At 50.2% G+C, this 19,211-nt stretch overlaps 1 protein-coding gene across 6 annotated transcripts in view; it reads right to left on the bottom strand.

Annotated features, from left to right (window-relative positions):
- Positions 1–7,215: 7,215 nt before the first annotated feature.
- Positions 7,216–19,211, bottom strand: part of ZZEF1 (zinc finger ZZ-type and EF-hand domain containing 1) — a 136,676-nt gene continuing 124,680 nt past the window's right edge. For 2 of the 6 annotated variants that reach the window (XM_055257868.2, XM_055257869.2), the window contains exons 49-55: positions 19,055–19,198; positions 17,122–17,290; positions 16,845–16,943; positions 16,206–16,371; positions 12,353–12,506; positions 11,632–11,703; positions 7,216–9,742 (exon numbers count right to left, since the gene is read on the bottom strand). In XM_055257868.2, coding sequence (XP_055113843.1) covers positions 9,662–9,742; positions 11,632–11,703; positions 12,353–12,506; positions 16,206–16,371; positions 16,845–16,943; positions 17,122–17,290; positions 19,055–19,198 — 885 coding nt within the window. In that variant the 3' untranslated portion in view covers positions 7,216–9,661. The other 4 variants (XM_063629624.1, XM_063629625.1, XM_055257870.2 and 1 more) reach the window with 3 other exon arrangements.

Below are 19,211 nucleotides of genomic sequence, written 5' to 3'. Positions count from 1 at the left end.
GTTGGGTAGAGTGTTCTATAGACATCCATCAAGTCAAATTGCTTTATAGTGTTGTTTAAGCCTTCCATTTTCATGCTACCTGTGAGACTGAAGTAGGAGGATTTTTGAGCCCATAAGTTCAAGATCTGCTTGGGCAGCATAGTGAGACTTATTCTAAAACAAATCAATAAATGATGTTCAATCTCCTTGTTACTCTCCTGGCTACTTCTCTCCACCTACTGAAAGTGGGGTCTCGAGGTCTCCAGCTGTCATTGCTGAGTTGTCTATTCCCCGCTTCATTTCTGTCAGTTTTTGCTTCATGTGCTTTGGTGCTCTGTTACGAGGTGCATATATATTTATAATTGTTATATCTTCCTTATGGATTGACCCTTTTATCATTCTAAAATGTCCCTAGAAGCATTTTTTTTGTTTCAAAGTCTATTTTGTCTGATAAAACTATAGCCACTTCAACTTTCTCCTGATTGCCCTTTGCATGATATATCTTCTTTTTTATTCTTTTGCTTTTCATCTATTTGTGCTTTTAAATCTAAAATGTTTCTCCATGGACAGCATATAGTAGAACCTTGTGTTTTTATTTTTATTTTTATTTTTTGAGATGGAGTCTTGCTCTGTTGCCCAGGCTGGAGTGCAGTGGCGTGATCTCAGCTCACTGCAACCTCCACCTCCTGGGTTCACGCCATTCTCCTGCCTCAGCCTCCCGAGTAGCTGGGACTACAGGCGCTTGCCACCATGCCTGGCTACTTTTTTGTATATTTAGTAGAGATGGGGTTTCACCATATTAGCCAGGACAGTCTTGATCTCCTGACCTTGTGATCTGCCCACCTCAGCCTCCCAAACTGCTGGGATTACAGCCTTGAGCCACCACGCCTGGTCGAATCTTGTTTTTTATCCAGTACAATAATCTTCCTTTTGATTACATTGTTTAATCCATTTACATTTAATGTGATTGGTATAGTTGGGTTTATGCTGCCATTTTACTTTTTGTTTTCTATGTCTCAAGTCTTTTCTGTTCCTCGTTCTTCCTTCACTGCTTTCCTTTGCATTAAGTGAATATTTTCTAAGGTAGCATTTACGTTTCCATAATGATTTTTTTAAAGTATATTTTTGGCATTTTCTTAGTTGTTGATCTAGGGTTTTATATACTTTTTTTCTTTTGAGACAGCATCTCACTCTGTCACCCAGGCTGGAGAACAGTGGCATGATCATGGCTCACCACAGACTTGATGTGCTGGGCTTAAGCAATCCTCCTACCTCAGTCGCCCAAGCAGCTGGGACTACAGGCATGCACCACCATGCCGGGCTAATTTTGTTTATTTTTTGTAGAGATGAGGTCTCACCGTGTTTCCCAAGCTGGTCTCCAACTCCTGAGCTCAAGCGATTGATCCTCTTGCCTTGGGCTCCCAAAGTGCTGGGATTATAGCCCTGATCCACTGCACCTGGCTATACAATTTAACTTACTAGAATCAGCTTCAGATTTATATTTATTTATTTATTTGTTTTTGAGATGGAGTCTCGCTCTGTCACCCAGGCTGGACTACAGTGGCGCAATATTGGCTTACTTCAACCTCCGCCTCCCAGGTTCAAGCAATTCTCCTGTCTCAGCCTCCCAAGTAGCTGGGACTACAGGTGTGTGCCATCATGCCTGGCTAATTTTTGTATTTTTTTTTTAGTAGAGATGGGGTTTTGCCATGTTGGTCAGGCTGGCCTCAAATTCCTGACCTCAGGTGATCCACCTGCCTCAGGCTTCCAAAGTGCTTGGATTACAGGCATGAGCCACTGTGCCCAGCCTCAGCTTAAGATTTATATTAACTTTAATTTTAATGAGATGTAGAAACATGACTCCTATATAGCTTTTTTCTGTTTCCCTCCTTTTTGTGGCATTGTTGTTATAACTATCACATCTATAAATGTTACAAGCCCAACAATAAGCTGTGATAATCATTACTTTAAATAATTTTAGGTTTTCTACAGAAGCTGAGAGAAAAAGGAGAATAAGTATATATAGCTTTTATTATGTTAATCCTCTCTCTTAAAAAAATAATTTCTAGGCTGGGCACAGTGGCTCATGCCTGTAATCCCAGCACCTTGGGAGGCTGAGGTGGGGGGGATCACTTGAGGTCAGGAGTTCTAGACCAGCCTGGCTAACACAGTGAAACCCCATCTCTACTAAAAATACAAAAAAATTAGCCAGGTGTGGTGGCGGCGCCTGCAGTCCTAGCTACTCGGGAGGCTGAGGCAGGAGGATGGCGTGAACCCAAGAGGTGGAGGTTGCAGTGAGCTGAGATTGCGCCACTGCACTCCAGCCTGGGCAACAGAGCGAGACTCCGTCTCAAAAAATAAATAAATAAATAAATAAATAAATAAATAAAATAATTTCTAGTTCTCTTCATTTCTTCTCATGGATTTGAGTGACATCTGGAGTCATTTCCTTAGCCCAGTACAGCTTTGCTCCCACCCACCTTTCTTGTCTTGCTTTTGGTAAATATACTACATTTTATATGTAATAGGCCTAACAATATGTTATATTCATATTTATACAGTTGCTTTTTAAATCAGTTAAGAGAAGAAAAATGAATTTATACTGTCTTCTATAATTGCACAATTACTTTTACCAGTGCTTTTTGTGGATTCAAATTGCCATCCGGAGTAACTTGCTTTTAGCCTGAAGAACTTCTTTTTTTTTTTTTTTTTTTTGAGACGGAATTTTGCTCTTATTGCCCAGGCTGGAGTGCAATGGTGCGATCTCGGCTCGCTGCAAACTCCACCTCCCAGGTTCAAGCAATTCTCGTGACTCAGCCTCCCAAGCAGCTGGGATTACAGGCGCCCGCCACCACGCCCGGCTAATTTTTGTATTTTTAGTGGAGATAGGGTTTCACTATGTTAGCCAGGCTGGTCTCGAACTCCTTACCTCAAGTGATCCCCCCACCTCGGCCTCCCAAAGTGCTGGGATGACAGGCGTGAGCCACCGTGCCGGACCTTGCCCAGTTTAATTTTGTCTCAAATTAGATTGCCTGATGCTGAACAGCTCTGATTTTCTGTTTGCATCTGCTTGATAGACGTGTGCTCATTCTTCTGCATTTCACCTTTTTTTGGTCTTAAGATCAGTTGTTTTAGATGTCTGTCTCTCCACTTCTGTTGCAAATTTCTAAACTCACTAGTGGATAAGCTGCCTGCCACATCTGGGGGCACCTTGCCTGGCCAAGTGGCTGAGTGGTCGAGCTGATGTGTTGACGAGGCTCACAGTGGCTGCGTGGGTACTTCCCAGTGACTGCGTGGGTACTTCTGCCCACTGTCACGGATGCCGGGTTGCTCAGCAATTCTGAGATGACAACACAAACTCATGGGTCTCCCAGGTAGCTTTTAAAACAGTAAATTGGCCGGGTGTGGTGGCTCACGCCTGTAATCCCAGCACTTTGGGAGGCCAAGGCAGGTGGATCACGAGGTCAGGAGATCGAGACCATCCTGGCTAACATGGTGAAACCCCCTCTCTACTAAAAATACAAAAAATTAGCCGGGCGTGGTTGCGGGTGCCTGTAATCCCAGCTACTCGGGAGACTGAGGCAGGAGAATCGCTTGAACCCGAGAGGTGGACGTTTCAGTGAGCCAAGATTGCGCCACTGCACTCCACCCTGGGTGACAGAGTGAGACTCAGTCTCAAACAAACAAACAAAAAAACCAAACCAAAACAAAAAACAGTAAATTAACTCACGGCTAGAAGATACCAGCCAACAGCTTGGGAGGCCTCACATGAAGAGAGAGTGAGAAGCTCTCTCCACTGCGGAATCGGCGGTGGTCAGTGGCCGCGAGGAAAAGGAGGAGAGAGCCATCACCTGGTGCTTTAATTTTCGCCCTCACCTGCCTGAAAGCCCAGGTGGAAGCAGGGCAGGAGAATGAGCGGAGGAGGAAGAGGAGGAAGAGGCAGGATGGAGGGCAGGGAGAGAAGGTGAGCCGACATCTTTGAGTCCCTGGAATTTAGCTTTGCCTGGAGCTAGATGCAACCCTCGGGCTTTTCGGTTTTGTAAGTCAATCCATTTCCATGTTAAGTTAGTTTGGAGTGTCTTTAACTTGCAACTGAAGAAATCCCAACGAATCCTGGGACAGCGCCTCCAGATAGGAAGTCTAGAAGCTGGTTGGGCATGAGCAAAGCTACGTACGCCAAGAACCCCAAGAGAGAAGAATTTGGTAACGGAGCAACTGGATGCCATCTGTGGCTTGACTGGACACTGTTGGAGGCCTTTTTATTTCCGGAATTTTTACGTTTCCTTTCCATATACTGTCCACATTAATGTCATGAGAAGACAGCTGTGACATTATTTCAACCTACTGGAGCCAAATTGTTGCATAAAGTTGGGTCAGAAATGCTTTCCGCTGAGGTGAGAGGACACCTCAGCCACCGCCTGGAGATGGGTAGTTCTAGGGCTCAAACAACGGAATGAAGGACTCCTGGCTTTCTGCTCCCACTGCCCCAGAGTGTTGGCTTGTCAGCCTCCAGCTTTTTACCTGATGGCGGCAAGATTGTGTGCGAGGCCAGGCATCTCATCTCGGCACAAAGGGAGCGTGTAGGAGAAGGGCTCCTTCCCCAGAGCCTCTGGAGAATGCAGCCATAGAGCCGCCTTGCTACCAGAAAGGGGTCCCAATCCAGACCCCAGAGAGGGTTCTTGAATCTCATGCAAGAAAGAATTTGAGGTGAGTCCACGGAGTAAAGTGAACGCAAGTTTATTTGGAAAGAAATAAGGAATGGCTACTCCATAGGCAGAGCAGCCTCGAGGGCTGCTGGTTGCCCATTTTTATGGTTACTTCTTTTTATTTATTTGAGACAGTCTCACTCTGTTGCCCAGGCTGGAGTGCAGTAGCGTGATCTTGGCTCGCTGCAACCTCCGCCTCCTGGGTTCAAGTGATTCTCCTGCCTCAGCCTCCCGAGTAGCTGAGATTACAGGCATGCACCACTATGCCTGGCTAATTTTTGTATTTTTAGTAGAGACAGGGTTTCACCATGTTGGCCAGGCTGGTCTCGAACTCCTGACCTCGTGATCCATCTGCCTCAGCCTCCCAAAGTGCTGGAATTACAGGCATGAGCCACCGTGCCTGGCCTATTTCTTGATTATATGCTAAATAGGGGTGTGTTATTCATGCTTCCCCTTTTTAGACCATATAGGGTAACTTCCTGACACTGCCATGCCATTTGTAAACTGTCACAGCGCTGGTGGGAGTGTAGCAATGAGGACGACCAGAGGTCACTCTTGTGGCCACCTCGGTTTTGGTGTTTTGGCCGGCTTCTTTACTGCAACCTGTTTCATCAGCAGGGCCTCTATGACCTGTATCTTGTGCCGACCTCCTATCTCGTCCTGTGACTCAGAATGTCTAACCGTCTGGGAATGCTGCCCAGTAGGTCTCAGCCTTATTTTACCCAGCCCCTATTCAAAATGGAGTTGCTCTGGTTCAGACGCCTCTGACGGCCTCACTGCAAGAAGGGCTGGGACACAGAAGTGAGCTTACTTGGGGTGGGTGGGGGGAGGGAGGAGGGAGGGTTTAATCATGAGATTAAACTATGTAGAGTCACCACCTGCAAAAAACTGGATTTTGTCAGCAGGGAAGGAGGGGAGGCGTAGGAGATGGCAGCCAGGGAAGTGACAGGGCCGTGTTTTATTTATTTATTTTTATTTTTATTTTTTGAGACGGAGTTTTGCTCTTGTTGCCCAGGCTGGAGTGCAATGGCGCCATCTCAGCTCATCGCAACCTCTGCCTCCCAGGTTCAAGCGATTCTCCTGCCTCAGCCTCCCGAGTAGCTGGGATTACAGGCATGCGCCACCATGCCTGGCCAAGTTTGTATTTTTAGTAGAGACGGGGTTTCTCCATGTTGGTCAGGCTGGTCTCAAACTCCCCACAGGTGATCCACCCACCTCGGCCTCCCTAAGTGCTGGGATTACAGGCGTGAGCCACCGCGCCCGGCCAGGGCCGTGTTTTGACTTGGTTTCTGTCTGAGCGCCTGGGCTGCTCACTGGTGGTTCAGCACGAAGCTGCGGTGCTAGGTCTGTGGAGGGCATGTATTGAGCGGGTGAGCGCGCACTGAGCGCCTCTGTGCTGCAGCCATGGCTGGGGGCCTGGGCTCTCCACTTGCCTCCTGCCTGGTTCGAGGCTGACCTCCCACCGCTTCTGCCTCTCGATAAATGAAGAGGCTCAGCTGGTGGAACTCTGTGTTTCTCTTGAGTTCTAAAAGCTCGGGCTCAACTTGCCTTCGCTGTCTGTGCCCTTCTCCTTAGTCTGCTGGTGCTGGCTTAGTCTCAGCAGTGACCTTAGTCACACTAGCCGGGCAGGGCTCAGGTGGACACGCCTGCTTTTCAGAGTGAAGCCCGTGTGCTCCGGGACAAGGTGAGGCGGGGAGGGCATCAATATTTGCACCAGGCCCTAGAGAGCGCCTCGGGAGCGGCACAGGCCTGGGAGCACCCAGTCCTGCTGAGTCTCAGGTTTCTCTCTGGGCTAGGGGATGGTGAGGGCTGAGGCTGGGTCCAGCCCCTGCCTGGGGCTCCCCCGAAAGCAGTCTGGGGCTTTGGGGGATGTGTCAGACTCTGTCGGGCTGGAACAAATGGGCCTCAAAGGTTGGTTAAGTGCAGCCCCCGCCAAGAAGGCACTCTTCTGTAATTTGCCAGACAGTCCTCAGCCCCAGAATGCCTCTGGGAAGGGGACAGAGCAGCGCGTGGCAAGGCAGAGGCTGGAAGGAGGAGGAAGCGGGGGCCCAGGTAAACCTCAGGCCACACTTGGGCCAGAGGCAGGGTCCAGAGGCCGGCAGGAAGGCAGCCAGTCCCAGGAAGGCAGCAGGCGCACTGACTGGGGCCCTGCCTTCCTCCTCCGGGTTCCGCAGTGTCCTGCGGGCTACCAGAGAGGTCCAGGGCGGGCGGTGGGGCCAGGGGTGCCTGGCTGAAGAGCAGAGGCCCCCACGGCGCCGTGTGTGTGGAAACCTCCGGACGGCCGCACGGAGATGGGGTGAACCAAAGCCCTGGGATCGCCGGGGGAAGGGCGGGGGCTGCAGGCTTGGGCTTGGGAGGAGGATGATCTGGAGGAAGGCCTACGGCAGCTTTCCATTCTTTCAGCCCTGAGCTCCCGAGTCTCCGAGTCTCCGCCTCGCATCCCTTCGGGCGCGGTGTAAACTCCACGCCTGAGCTCCACGAGACAGGGCGGGGCGGAGGGAGGAGGGAGAGACGAGTCCACACACAGGCGTACCTTATTATATAGAATTTGTACAATATATTTCTCTTCGTTTGCGTATTTTACCCACAGCTTAACATCCTTTTTACAGGCTGAACTCACTCAGGCTGATAGAATCAAAATTCTTTCAACCAAATAAGAAAAATTCAAAATCGTAAACCCGTAAGAAAACAAATTAAAAACGGTGGTGAAAATGCGGCACTCCTCTCGTTAGGAACAGGGTCTTTTTGTACAGCAGGTATGCTCTGGAACAGGATTTCTTTACAGCGTAGGCACGTGTTTCCACCTTTGCTCTGCGGGCTTCGCCTCCTCCGGGCCTGGGGCTGCTGGAAAGCGCCGGGACGCGACGGCTCTGGCTCGGCAGCGCCACCCGGTGGCGGAGGCAGAGGCGGCCGCGCGGAGCCGGGAGAGCAGCCGCGGGTGCGGGCGGACTCAGGCTTGTTTCCCGTGAACTGCAGCGAAGATCCCAGAGCAGCAAGGGCAGTGCGCGGACAGGTGCTCTGGGGAGCCCAGCGTTTATTTACAGCTGATCTTCCTGACGGGAGGATGGAGTACAGCGGTGGCCGCTGCCACAGGTGAGGTGACTCCTGCCCTGCCGCCCACTTTACTGGGAGTCTGGGGTGTGGAGGGGCGTGGGTGGCGCTATCTGGTCTACCTTACAGGTTGGCTGTGAGTCTGAGCACGCAGCGGGGCCTCCCTCCCTAGCACCAAGACTTGTTTCCTGTGAGTCCCCTCTTGGGAAACTCTTCACTGGGAGACCTCCTCGGGTCTGAGGGGTGCAGAAGGTGGCGCCTTTTCTGCGGGGGGTGTAGGCAGCTCCCAAAGCAAGGTAGGTTTGGCAAAGAGCAAAAGATGGGAAAAGGGTTTCTACGGAGCCAGCAGCACCTGCCTATTCAGGTCCCAAGCCACGGGAACCAGGCCAGGCCTTTCCACCAGGGTGATGGCCTCAGTCCTCAGGCCACCCAATTCCAGGATCTGCCCCATGTGTTCCTGTCTCCCTTGAATCCCATCCTCCGCCCGCCCCAGGATGGTTCTACCAGAACTCCGGGGTTTAGCTGAGAACCTAACTGTAGGGCTGTGAAGCCCGCTGCACCTTGGAGTCCTGACCCACAAGGCGAAAGTGCTCTTATAGGTAGATGCTTCCAGACCTGCAGACTCCGGCCCTTGCAATCCAGATCCCCGCAGACCCTGCACAGAGGGGTCTTCAGAGGCCACGGGGCACAATGGGCCATGGCAATGCTGACCTGGTCAAGCTTGGCCTTGGTAGTGGGGCCCCTTCTCTGGCTCTGGCACTGTGTGGTCGGACGTGCTTTGGGCCCAGACACTGCCCCTAAAGGCGTGCTCCAACCCCACGGGTCCCACTAAGGCCGGCACACAGCCCACGCGCCAGGCTTGCTTCATGTTCCTAAGTGTGGCTCTGGAGGGAGAATCATCATCGGCACGCCAGGGCAAGACTAAACCCATCAAAAGAAAAATGTAAAACAGCACTGACTAGAACTAATGTCGTTATTGCTACAAGTGACAGCCAAACAGCCACGCAGAGTCCCAGAGGTGGGTATGACAGACTACCATGACTATCAAGCAGAAATAAAATTATGTGGGTTTTTACTCTTAAAATAAGATATCCTCTGATCATCTTCAAGGTACAGAAGCTCACACGTGCTCCTCACATTCTGCTGCTTTCACAGAGTGGTCAGTCCCTGGTCATGCCCTTGAGCCCCTCCAGGGAGACAGTGTGGTTCTGCTCTAAAAACGTGAGGTGGAAACTGAAATATGTCAAAACAACTGAGAAACTGCGGCTGTGCTGCCTGGTGCGTGAGCAGATGTACAGGGGCGCCTGCCGGCTGTCCCCAAGGGCACTTGTTCTCCTCAAGGAGTTCTCTGGGAGGGCGCAGCCGTGCAGGGAGCTAGCTCGATGTCTGGTTCTGTACTGGATGCTCGGGGATCAGTGGTGGCCAGGAGGGGCTCTCGCCAGTTTTGGTTTGGTGTGAAAAGCAAAGAGGTGCTCCCAGGCTGGGCAGCTGCTGGGGGTCTTGCTGGAAAGGTGGATCTGGGTGGACTGTGCCTCCCTCTGAAGGCAAGTGCAGGCAGTTCCAGCTCCACGGAGACAGAAACCAGTTGAGAGAGGCCGCTTCCAAGTCTTCCCAAGCCCACAGCTCCTGCAGGGACAGCCTCTGGAGAAGGCTGGTCTCTGAACCTTCTCAAGGGCCCCTGCCCACCCCTTCTGAGGCATTCTGCATTGCTTGGCTTATTTTCAACATGCTACAGCCTGTGCTTGCGTCCAGCCTACGCACGGGAGCTCTTGGAGACGTGGCGGCTTGGCAATCCTAACTGGAGTGGAAGTCAGCTCAAGGAGAGCCGGGCACTGGCGCTACAGGAATCTTCCTGAATGAGGTTAGATGTCTGCTCTAAAATCCCTGTGGCAGATGAGCTAGTCCCATGCACGCCCCACCAAGGGCTAACACTCCACATTCCAGAGGCGGGTGGCCTTGTTTGGGTAGTTGATGGCCAGGCTGATGGCAGCAATGTTCTGCAGAGCCTGTGGAGGGAAAAAGAGTTGTCGCCAATGTCAGGAGCCACTCCCTCGTTCACTGAGTGCTGATAAGACCCTCAGCTGAGCACTGAGGACATGGGGATGGAGGAGGGGGGCCCTGAGATGAACCAGATGTGTTCCCCTCCCCCAGAGGCCCACAGGGTGGAGAGAGAGAAAATGCTATTAAGAGCACAAGAAAGCTCCAAATGTAGGTAGGAATCATCACTGCCCAGAGGGGCAGTCCCAGTGTGGGGGCTGAGAAGGCTGTCTGCACAGGTCTGGGAAAACTCTCTGGGGAAAACAGTGCAAAGATGCAGGTGGGGAAGGGCATGGCACTCACAGGAAACGAACAGCCAGTGCTGGGGACCAGAGGGAGTAGAGAAAACAGGGCCAGGAGGGCACTCAGATGCCCTGGAGGCGAGGCCAGGCCCGTCAGGCCTTCAGGGTCTGGACAGCAAGAGGGTGGAGGTGGCTGAGGGAGGAAGAGAGGGTTGGCAGGGAGAGATGTCAGGGAGAAACGTCAGGACACTGGTGCAGTACACTCGACAGGCTGTGGGGAGGGTCAGAAGAGGGTAAGGAGGAAACGGAGACTGGACAGGGGCAGCAACAGGGACCCGCCCACAGGCAAGCCACCATGCTGAGCTTTGAGGCCAGGATGCGCAAATATCAAAATTTCGTTACGTGATGTCATGAAACCTGGGGTGGCGGCGGCAATGCTGGTAGGTAGCTGTTGGGGGTAAGGGAAAGTTTCTACTCGGCCTACAGGTCTCGGGTGAATTCGCACAAACTCTTCGGTATGGGCTTGGGGCATTCCCACTTTCGAGCGTACACGTCAAAGCCTATGGCAGGAAAGAAGACCCTTTTCCTGCAAAAGGGCAGTGTGTTTGGAGAATACTTCCAAGGGACAGAGCGCCGTGCTCAGGCAGGGCTCTTGGCTGGGTGTCCCGGCTGGGTGTCCACCCACGGGTAACCCTGTGAGCCTCAGTGTCCCTAACTGTCCTCCAGGGTGGTGGGGGTGTTGGGCCACACATGCTATGATATTCAAGGAGTCTGGGGCCAGGCGACTCCCGAGACCCTTTCGGGGTCTGCAAGGTTCATTTTTCACTTTCCTTCTCCTGAGTATATGGTGGACTGTTCCAGAGCCTGACGTGTGATCTGACTGCAGAAGCAGACATGAGAATCCAGCTGTCTTCTATGAGGCCAGACATGAGAGGGGTCTGCAGGGATGGAACACGGTGCCACCCTCTGCAGGCATTCCTTTTTTCTTTTTTGGTCACCTATTTGTCCCAGAGCACTCAGTGATTACTTTGTTTTGAAAAGTTAAGAGTCGTTTTTCACAAGACGTGTTATTCATGTTAACATGAAATGGGTTCACTACTTTAAAAAAATAAATTGATAAAGGTTTAAACTTTTGCTTAATTTTTAAATTGAAAATCTCGTTTCTAATGGCACATATGGATATATGTATAACAGACATATCCAAAAGCTTTCTGAGCTCCTCAGTCAGTGAAAAGTGTGAAGCGTCCTGACACCAAACAGCTGTCAGAAGAAGAGTTCCGCTACCAGAGAAGCAACTCACATCTAAAAATATGGGAAATCTAACTCCACGGAAACTTCAAGAATCAGCCAAACTAAATTTAAGGCCTCGGTTGTTTTGGTTTTAAAGACACAAATTCTTCTGACCCCACAGTTTAGAGTGAGTGACTCTGATAAATGGGGCTCGTGTGCACTCTCTGAGCACCAGGAGGAAGTGACTGAACTGGAATGAGCTCTGTGTGAGCTCCGGGTGGATTCTGTCCTACTCAGACGCGATGAACAGACCTTCTCTGCCCTGGTAATGGTGAGATGGTGGCGCGCCAGCCCGGGGGCCAGCTCTGTTGGGGTGGAGAGAGTACCTGTGCCGCACAGCGGAGAAGGTGGTCGTCTGTGGTTAGGGCCAGCAGGTAATCCTGCAGCACGCCAAGCTCCTGCAGAGAGAGAGCAGGGGCTGTGAGAGACAGCACCAGATGCGCAGTGCAGCTCTCCCAGACCACCTGGGACACCTGCCTGCGAAAGCACAAGCCTCTCATGGGCGGATGCTACTCACGCCGCCCAGCACCGCGTGGCACTGCCTTGCTCAGAACCCTGGCGGGAGCCAGGTGCCCGGTGCTGGGGCCACCTCTGCCTCCACCTGCCCTTGGGTGACCAGGCCGGGACCCCTCCTCAAGCCAGTTTCCTCATGTGTGAAAGGAGAGGGAAGCCAAAGAATTCTGAAAGGCCCGTTCAGCTCCCACATTCAATGAGTCTATTGTGCTGATGGGAGGAAAAAAAGAGGAGGAAGCAGAAATAACCTATCATTTTATTTTCCAAAACTCACTGTTGTCAAGGGCTGATCCCAGGCGGTTTTTCCCGCATTGGCTCTAGGCCTGACAAAATAAGCAATCTCAGAGCTGACCTGAGGGTTTCCCAGGCCTGGGAGAGGCGAGAGCCTCAGCCTCTCAGCCATGCCTGTCCTGTGTGGCCTGTCCAGACCCCGGCCACTCAGGCTCTGATGAGGCAGCGACTTCTGCCCTGGGTAGCAGAGGGAGCAAACGCACACGGAGGCACCGGGCTCCCTGCCCAGACCTCAGGCCTCACCTGGGCACGGTTCTCGGTGACGAAGAAGAGCTCAGTGAGGGCACGATGCAGGGGAAGGAGGATGCCGGGCTGCGTCACGTCCTCAAACAGGCCGTATTCCATGTGGGTAAAGAGCTGCCACAGGGGCTTCAACAGCGCAAGGTCACACAGGTCACTGCAGGAGGAGCCCCGGAGGTGGTCAGTTTACTGAGGGCCACGCCAAGGTCACATGGCTTATAGCTAGCAGGAACCGCAGCTCAGACCCTCCCTCTCCCACAGCTGGTACAAATGATTATAAAGTTGTCTCACCTATGCTCCCCACAAAACAGCCACGAATAGTCACCAACAGCAAGGAAGGAAAGGGGCAGAACCTAAACTTCAAAACCAGGCTCCAAGGGAAAGGAGGTCGGAAGTGTGCTCACGGGGATTACGGTGCATCTTGAAAAATGGATGTTATGGGCTAGACATGGTGGCTCACACCTGTAATCCCAGCACTTTGGGAAGCTGAAGTGGGAGGATCACTTCAGCCCACGAGTTGGAGACCAACCTGGGAAATAAAGCGAGACTCTGTCTCTACAAAAAATTAAAAAAAAAAACAAAAAACCAAAAAACAAACAAAAAAAAACTAGCTGGGCGTGACAGCACCCAGCTACTCGAGAGGCTGAGGTGGGAGGATCACTTGAGTCCAGGAGTTGGAGGCTGCAGTGAGCCACGAGTGCACCACTGTACTCTAGCCCGGGCAACAGAGTGAGACCTTGTCTCTTAAAAAAAAAAAAAGTTATGAAGACTTTCCAATGACAGTGGGAACTCATCTCAAGATAAATATTAAATGAAAAAAAAGCAAGATGTGGCTGGGCGTGGTGGCTCACGCCTGTAATCCCAGCACTTTGGGAGGCCAAGGCAGGCGGATCACGAGGTCAGGAGTTTGAGACCAGCCTGGCCAACACAGTGAAACCCCGTCTCTACTAAAAATACAAAAAATTAGGTGGGCGTGGTGGCAGGCACCTGTAATCCCAGCTACTAGGGAGGCTGAAGCAGAAGAATTGCTTGAACCCTGGAGGTGGAGGTTGCAGTGGGCTGAGATGACACCACTGCACTCCAGCCCGGGTGACAATGCGAGACTCTGTCTCAAAAAAAAAAGAAAAAAAGCAAGATGTAAAACTACATATACAAAATAAAATTCAAAAATAACCTGCATATACAGTATTTTCTCTATGCATAAGAAAAACAACAGTAAACAGACACAACAAAAGATGCCACCAGCAGTTGACCCTATCAGCTTTCTAGGTTTTCTACAATGCTCACTGCTTTTATAATGAGAAAAGAACGCTTAAGACGAGCGTGGTGGCTCATATTTATAGTCCTAGTTACTCAAGAGGCTGAGATGGAGGGATCACTTGAGCCCAAGAGTTCACGGCTGCAGTGGCTATGATGGTGCCACTGCACTCTAGCCTGGGCCACTGTACTCTAGCCTGGGCAACAGAACGAGATCCCACCTCCAAAAAAAATTAAAGAAAAAAAAAAGATGGCCAGGAGTGGTGGCTCATACCTACAATCTCAGCACTTTGGGAAGCTAAGGTGGGGGGATTGCTTGATCCCAGGAATTTGAGATCATCCTGGGCAACATGGCGAAATCCCGTCTCCACAAAAAAACAGACAAATTAGCTGGGTGTGGTGGCGTACGCCTGTAGTCCCAGCTACTGAGGAGGCTGAGGGGAGGGGATAGCTTCAGCTTGTGAGGTGGAGGCCGCAGTGAGTTGAGATGTTGCCACTGCACTCCAGCCTGGGCGAAAGAGCCAGACCATGTTTCCAAAAAACAAAAGGTAACGATGACTACCATTGTTACGATTTTCGGCTCGGCTTATGAAACACAAGAAGATGCTTGCAAGGTTGCTCAGGCAGAAAGCTTTTCCCTAAGTAAAGCAGAGCCTCTGCTGAGAGAATGAACTGAGGGTTTTTTTGTTTTTTTTTTGCGTTTTTACTCAGAGGAAGACTGTGCTTTAATTCCAACTCAATATCCTTTGGAGAAGAAAAATTATGAAATAATATTCTAGAACTTGTTATATGGCTATATATAATTGTATAATATTGGATTTTGCTTTTTTTTAAAAAAAATTTGCTTTTTCTCTTATGACTTGAAAAATTATTGTGTATATTTAATTGTTATCTTGAAGCCAATCTCTTTCTCCTAGAGGAATAAATCTTCATAAAACAAACAGGAAAATTCTGATAGCTTTCCAGCTGGGTTTTCAGAGAAGCATCAGCATGTGAGGTACAATGTACCTGCGAGCTGAGAAGGTCCCTCCCCTGAGGACTGCCCCTTGTGTGTGGCCTCCGGGCCAAGCCCTCAGGCAGGCCCCTCTCTCACTCTATGAGGAGCACGCCATGAAAGAGGCTAGGGTGGCAAGCCATGCTGGGAGTTCCCTCTGAGCTCGGGACAGAGGGTGCGGGAGTGTCCCCACTGGAAAGAAGGTTGCCAATGGCCAGCAGACTGTGCAGGCAGGGGCACATGTCTTCCTTCCTGCTGCAGGCAAGAAGGGCCCGCCAGCCAGGAGACCATGGAGATAGATGTTCCATGTTTCATAAGCACTGCTCAACCAGACTGTTCTTACTGGACTCGACGCTCAAGTGAACAGAGCTAAGCCCATGTGGGGCTGAGTGATCCTGTCTGTGTATGAGGACATGGGGGTAACAGCAAGCATGCCCAGCTCTCCCCTCTCTCTCCACACTGTCTATGGACTGACTACGCAAGCCATCTTGTTCTCTCCCCTGACTTTGAGAGTCCTTTATTATTTTAATGACAGTTCCATATTCCATGAGAAGACAACCTGTTACTTCAAATATCATCACTGCACTCTGGCTAGCATTCTGTGTGTCTATGTCTGTGTGCCTTAGAAATGCAGGAAAGAGGAATAATGAGCTCCTGACAGGGAGGGTTCTGAGCAAGGAGGGTGGGGGCCAAGCAGACAGACAACATGTATGGCACAGTCACTACCATCTTCCCTCATAGATGAGGAATAAGGCAATTATGTCTACAATTCCCAATTCAACACTGTATGTCCTACCTATAGCGCAAAAGGCAAGAACAGTGTCTAAGCATTGAGAGGAAGAAATAATATTTATTTACAGATGACATGACTGTACACCAAATAATCTGCATATATAGTCTTAGAATGAACAAATTTAGTAAGGTAACTGGATATAATGGCAATATACAAAAATTAATTGTACATCAGCAAAAACAAAGCTAAAACTAAAAAATACCAATTATAGTATCAAAAACATTAAATACCTAGTAATAAACTTAACAACATGTTAAGTCCTCTACATAGAAACCTATAAAATATTACTAAGACCTAAACAATAGAGGAATATAAATAGAGGAATATATAATGGCTGTGGATCAGAGGACTTGGTGCTCTAAAGATCTTGATTCTCATCAAATTGATCTATAGTTGCACCACAGCACTCCATCCAGCCTGTGTGATACAGTGAGACTCTGTCTCAAAAAAAAAAAAAAAAAAAAAAAAAAATCTATAGAGTCAAGTGGAGATTCGAATGGAACAAAACTGACTTGATGCTTACCCTTCTATCATACACTAAAATGCATTCCAGGTAGATATTCCTCTAAGTGTGAAAGGAAAAACAAGTTCTAGAAGATAACATAGGGAGTATCTTCATGACCTTCGAGTAAGGCAAACATTTCTTAAACAAGACACCAAGAACGCTAGCATAAAGCAAATGACTGCAAAACTGGAAGACATTAAAGCCACAAATGTCTTTTCATCAAAGACCACTAACAGCATGAAAGGGCCAGCCACAGAGTGGGGATACATATGCCTGGCAAAGGGCTCCCATCCAGGACGCCGCTTACCTGTGGCCACAGCATCGCACGATCCTCAGAAGTAAGTGGATGGCTTTTAATCGTTGATGGCCAGTCTGGCGACAGGCCACGCCCACCAGCCATTCCCAAATTTTTGCCAATGGGAGATGAGGCACAACCCTTTCTTCTGACAACATCTGCTTCAAAATCTCGAATCCTGGCCAACACCCCAAAACACAGATATATAAAGAGATACGTAATAAGTAATATTATTATTAAATAAAGTATAACAATTGTGTACGTTAAGAATTCTACATTTTATAAACTGCTCAAATTTTAATAACTCTGATCATTTAAATTCTGGCTGAAATTAAGGCTTTTGTAAAAAATAACACAGGGGTCATATTTCCAGTTCCTCCTTTTTTCAAAATGCCCTGGCAAATTCTAAGAGAACAAGCATCTTTTTTGGGTCCTGACAGAATGCTTCTCATAGTTGGCCATTCAAGTTTACAACTAGCCAATGAAATCACATTCAGGAGTGACAGGTTGGGGCCTGTGAGACAAATTTGGAAAGTGTGAGAGACAAGTACCTGCTTTGATTTTAACCAAGATCAGTGACATCATGGCACCCACAGCCATGGAGTGTCCCTGGCAGGCAGGTGGTGTGAACGCAAAGCCCAGAGCACACACCTGTCTGGAACCGCCCCAGGTGTCCGGCCGTCACGGTGAATTTGTAGCCCCACTCGGTGTTGCTCATGTCGGAGGTGAAGCGGTAATACAGAGTGTCTCCTAGGCACACAAGAATCAGAGGCAGATCAGGAACTGGAGCAACAGGGAATGGCAGCAGTGGTGTTTCGGATGAAAGCTATTAAACCCCTTTCAACATTCTCCAGTAAGTTCCCTTCTCAACATTAAGGTTAAACACTGCCTGTGAAGAACCTATCTAATTGAGTATTTGTTTCACTACCTGGAAGTTCAAAATCTTTCCACTTCTGCTGAGACCCGCTGAAGCTGTGTCGGTCTTGCTGGAAGTCACTACTGCTGGACATGGCTAACTCGTCACAGCCCTCCTCTGTGTTGCACTGAGAGTCGAATTTGATTGAGAGGTAGATGGCACCAGGAATGTGAACTTTATCCTAGGGAGGGTAAATGGAGAACACTTCTGTCGGTGCTGCTCACTAGACACTGACTGCAGCTGTCCCATGCCGAGTCCTGTGGCTGGACCCGGGTGCGTGAGAATGAGTGAACCACAGCCCTGGCCTCCAGGAGTGCAGAGTCCAGCTGGGGCGAGGAGCATGCACAGACTACAAATATGGTACAAGGAAGGCACAGCGGGGCAGGCGACACGGGGCCCCAGAGAAGGAGTGTTATGCTGCTGTGAAGAGTGAAGAGAACAGGAGGACCCTGGCAGGAGAAGGCGGGAGTGGGAGGCAAGGTGGACCTGAGTGCATGGGGTGCATTTCAGACAGGGGAACAGCCTGTGAAGGTCTAGCACGTTCAGGGAATGGCAAGGAGCTTGGCGTGTTTGGAGTAAAGGGTGTGTTACATGGGCACATATGCTTGGGAAGCAGAAACAGGGACAAGACCTGACTCCAGAGACTGGCAGGGGTAGACACTGAAGGCCCTGGGCATGAAAATGAGGCACTCAGACTCTGGACAATAGGGGAAACCCTGGAAAGCTCTGGAGAGGCTTGCATGGTGTAGCATCACTGACAGCTGGTGTGGAGCAAGGCTGGGCTGAGGCAAAAGTGAGGAAATCAGAAAGTAGCAGCAAAAGGAACCCCAGAGAAGGGCAACGGGTGTCCAGGGTCAGTGGAGAAGACATGACCTCTTTGGGGTCGAACCTGGTGGCTGACCACATGTGCCTGTGTGGGACCAAGGGAGTGGGGCTGGAGCTCAGGAACATGACGAGGGAAGAGACTTGGAAGGAAGACAGTCAGGAGGTTATACTTTTAAAAACACGATCTCAGCTGGCCAATAGCCCAGTTCTAAATCGGTTTTCATCATCCACCTTCGCTGCTGCAGGTGCCTTCCACTCAGCAGACGCCTGGGCAACTCCAACATTTGTTTTCTCTCTAACATTTTTAAAAGTGCTAATGGAGGCCAGGTGAGGTGGCTCACGCCTATAATCCCAGCTCTTTGGGAGGCCGAGGCAGGCGGATCACAAGGTCAGGAGATCGAGACCACGGTGAAACCCCGTCTCTACTAAAAATACAAAAAATTAGCCGGGCGTGGTGGCAGGCGCCTTTATTCCCGCTACTAGGGAGGCTGAGGCATGAGAATCACTTGAATTCGGAAGGCGGAGGTTGCAGTGAGCTGAGATCACACCACTGCACTCCAGCCTGGGCGACAGAGTGAGACTCCATCTCAAAAAAAAAAGTGCTAAAGGGATATACATGGCCTTAAGTCAATGAGAATAACGGAGGCTGCCCCATTCCTGCCTCATCAAAATGCCTACCTCCCTGCCCAGGCACAAAGTTAAGGATGGAAAAGATGAGACTGATTCAGTTGCGGGAAATTTAAAAAGGGGCTGTAGTATCCAAGGTGGGGGCAGATCATTAGGTGGCAGGTGAAGAGTGAGGGTTCAACCTGGACCACATTCAGACTCACTGTCTCACTGTGAAGCCAAGGACTCTCTCTCAGGAGCTTGCTGCAGGGAAAGTAAAGCTCTCCTCCAGGGCTAGGTGGCGCATTTTCTTCTATTAAAACAAGAAATGCCCGGAGAAGAGAAGACTTGCTAGTACACAATCCCTGGCCTCAGGGAGGCAGACTGCAGTTTGTTCATGGAAGCACTTTCTTGGACAGGTCTCTGCTGTCCAGGGGGAGAGAGCCACGGAGGGGGCTGATGAGGTCTCTGCCACTCAGTCGCCCTTATAGGGCCTGCCAGCCCCAGGCCCTACCTCGAAGTTGGTGTTGTTGTTATACGGGTGTTTCGATTCCCTCACTTGCACCTCCATTCCCGGCTCCTCCATGAACTGGCAGGCAGCCAGGGCCATGGTCCCCAGCATGTCCTCTCGGCAGCCCTGGAGCACTTTCTGCAGGATCTGGTGGGAAACA

The sequence above is a fragment of the Symphalangus syndactylus genome, chromosome 20, assembly GCF_028878055.3.
Source record: "Symphalangus syndactylus isolate Jambi chromosome 20, NHGRI_mSymSyn1-v2.1_pri, whole genome shotgun sequence".
Lineage (NCBI taxonomy): Eukaryota > Metazoa > Chordata > Mammalia > Primates > Hylobatidae > Symphalangus > Symphalangus syndactylus.
Note: the sequence above shows the minus strand (reverse complement) of the source record. Positions and strands in the feature narration are given on the sequence as shown.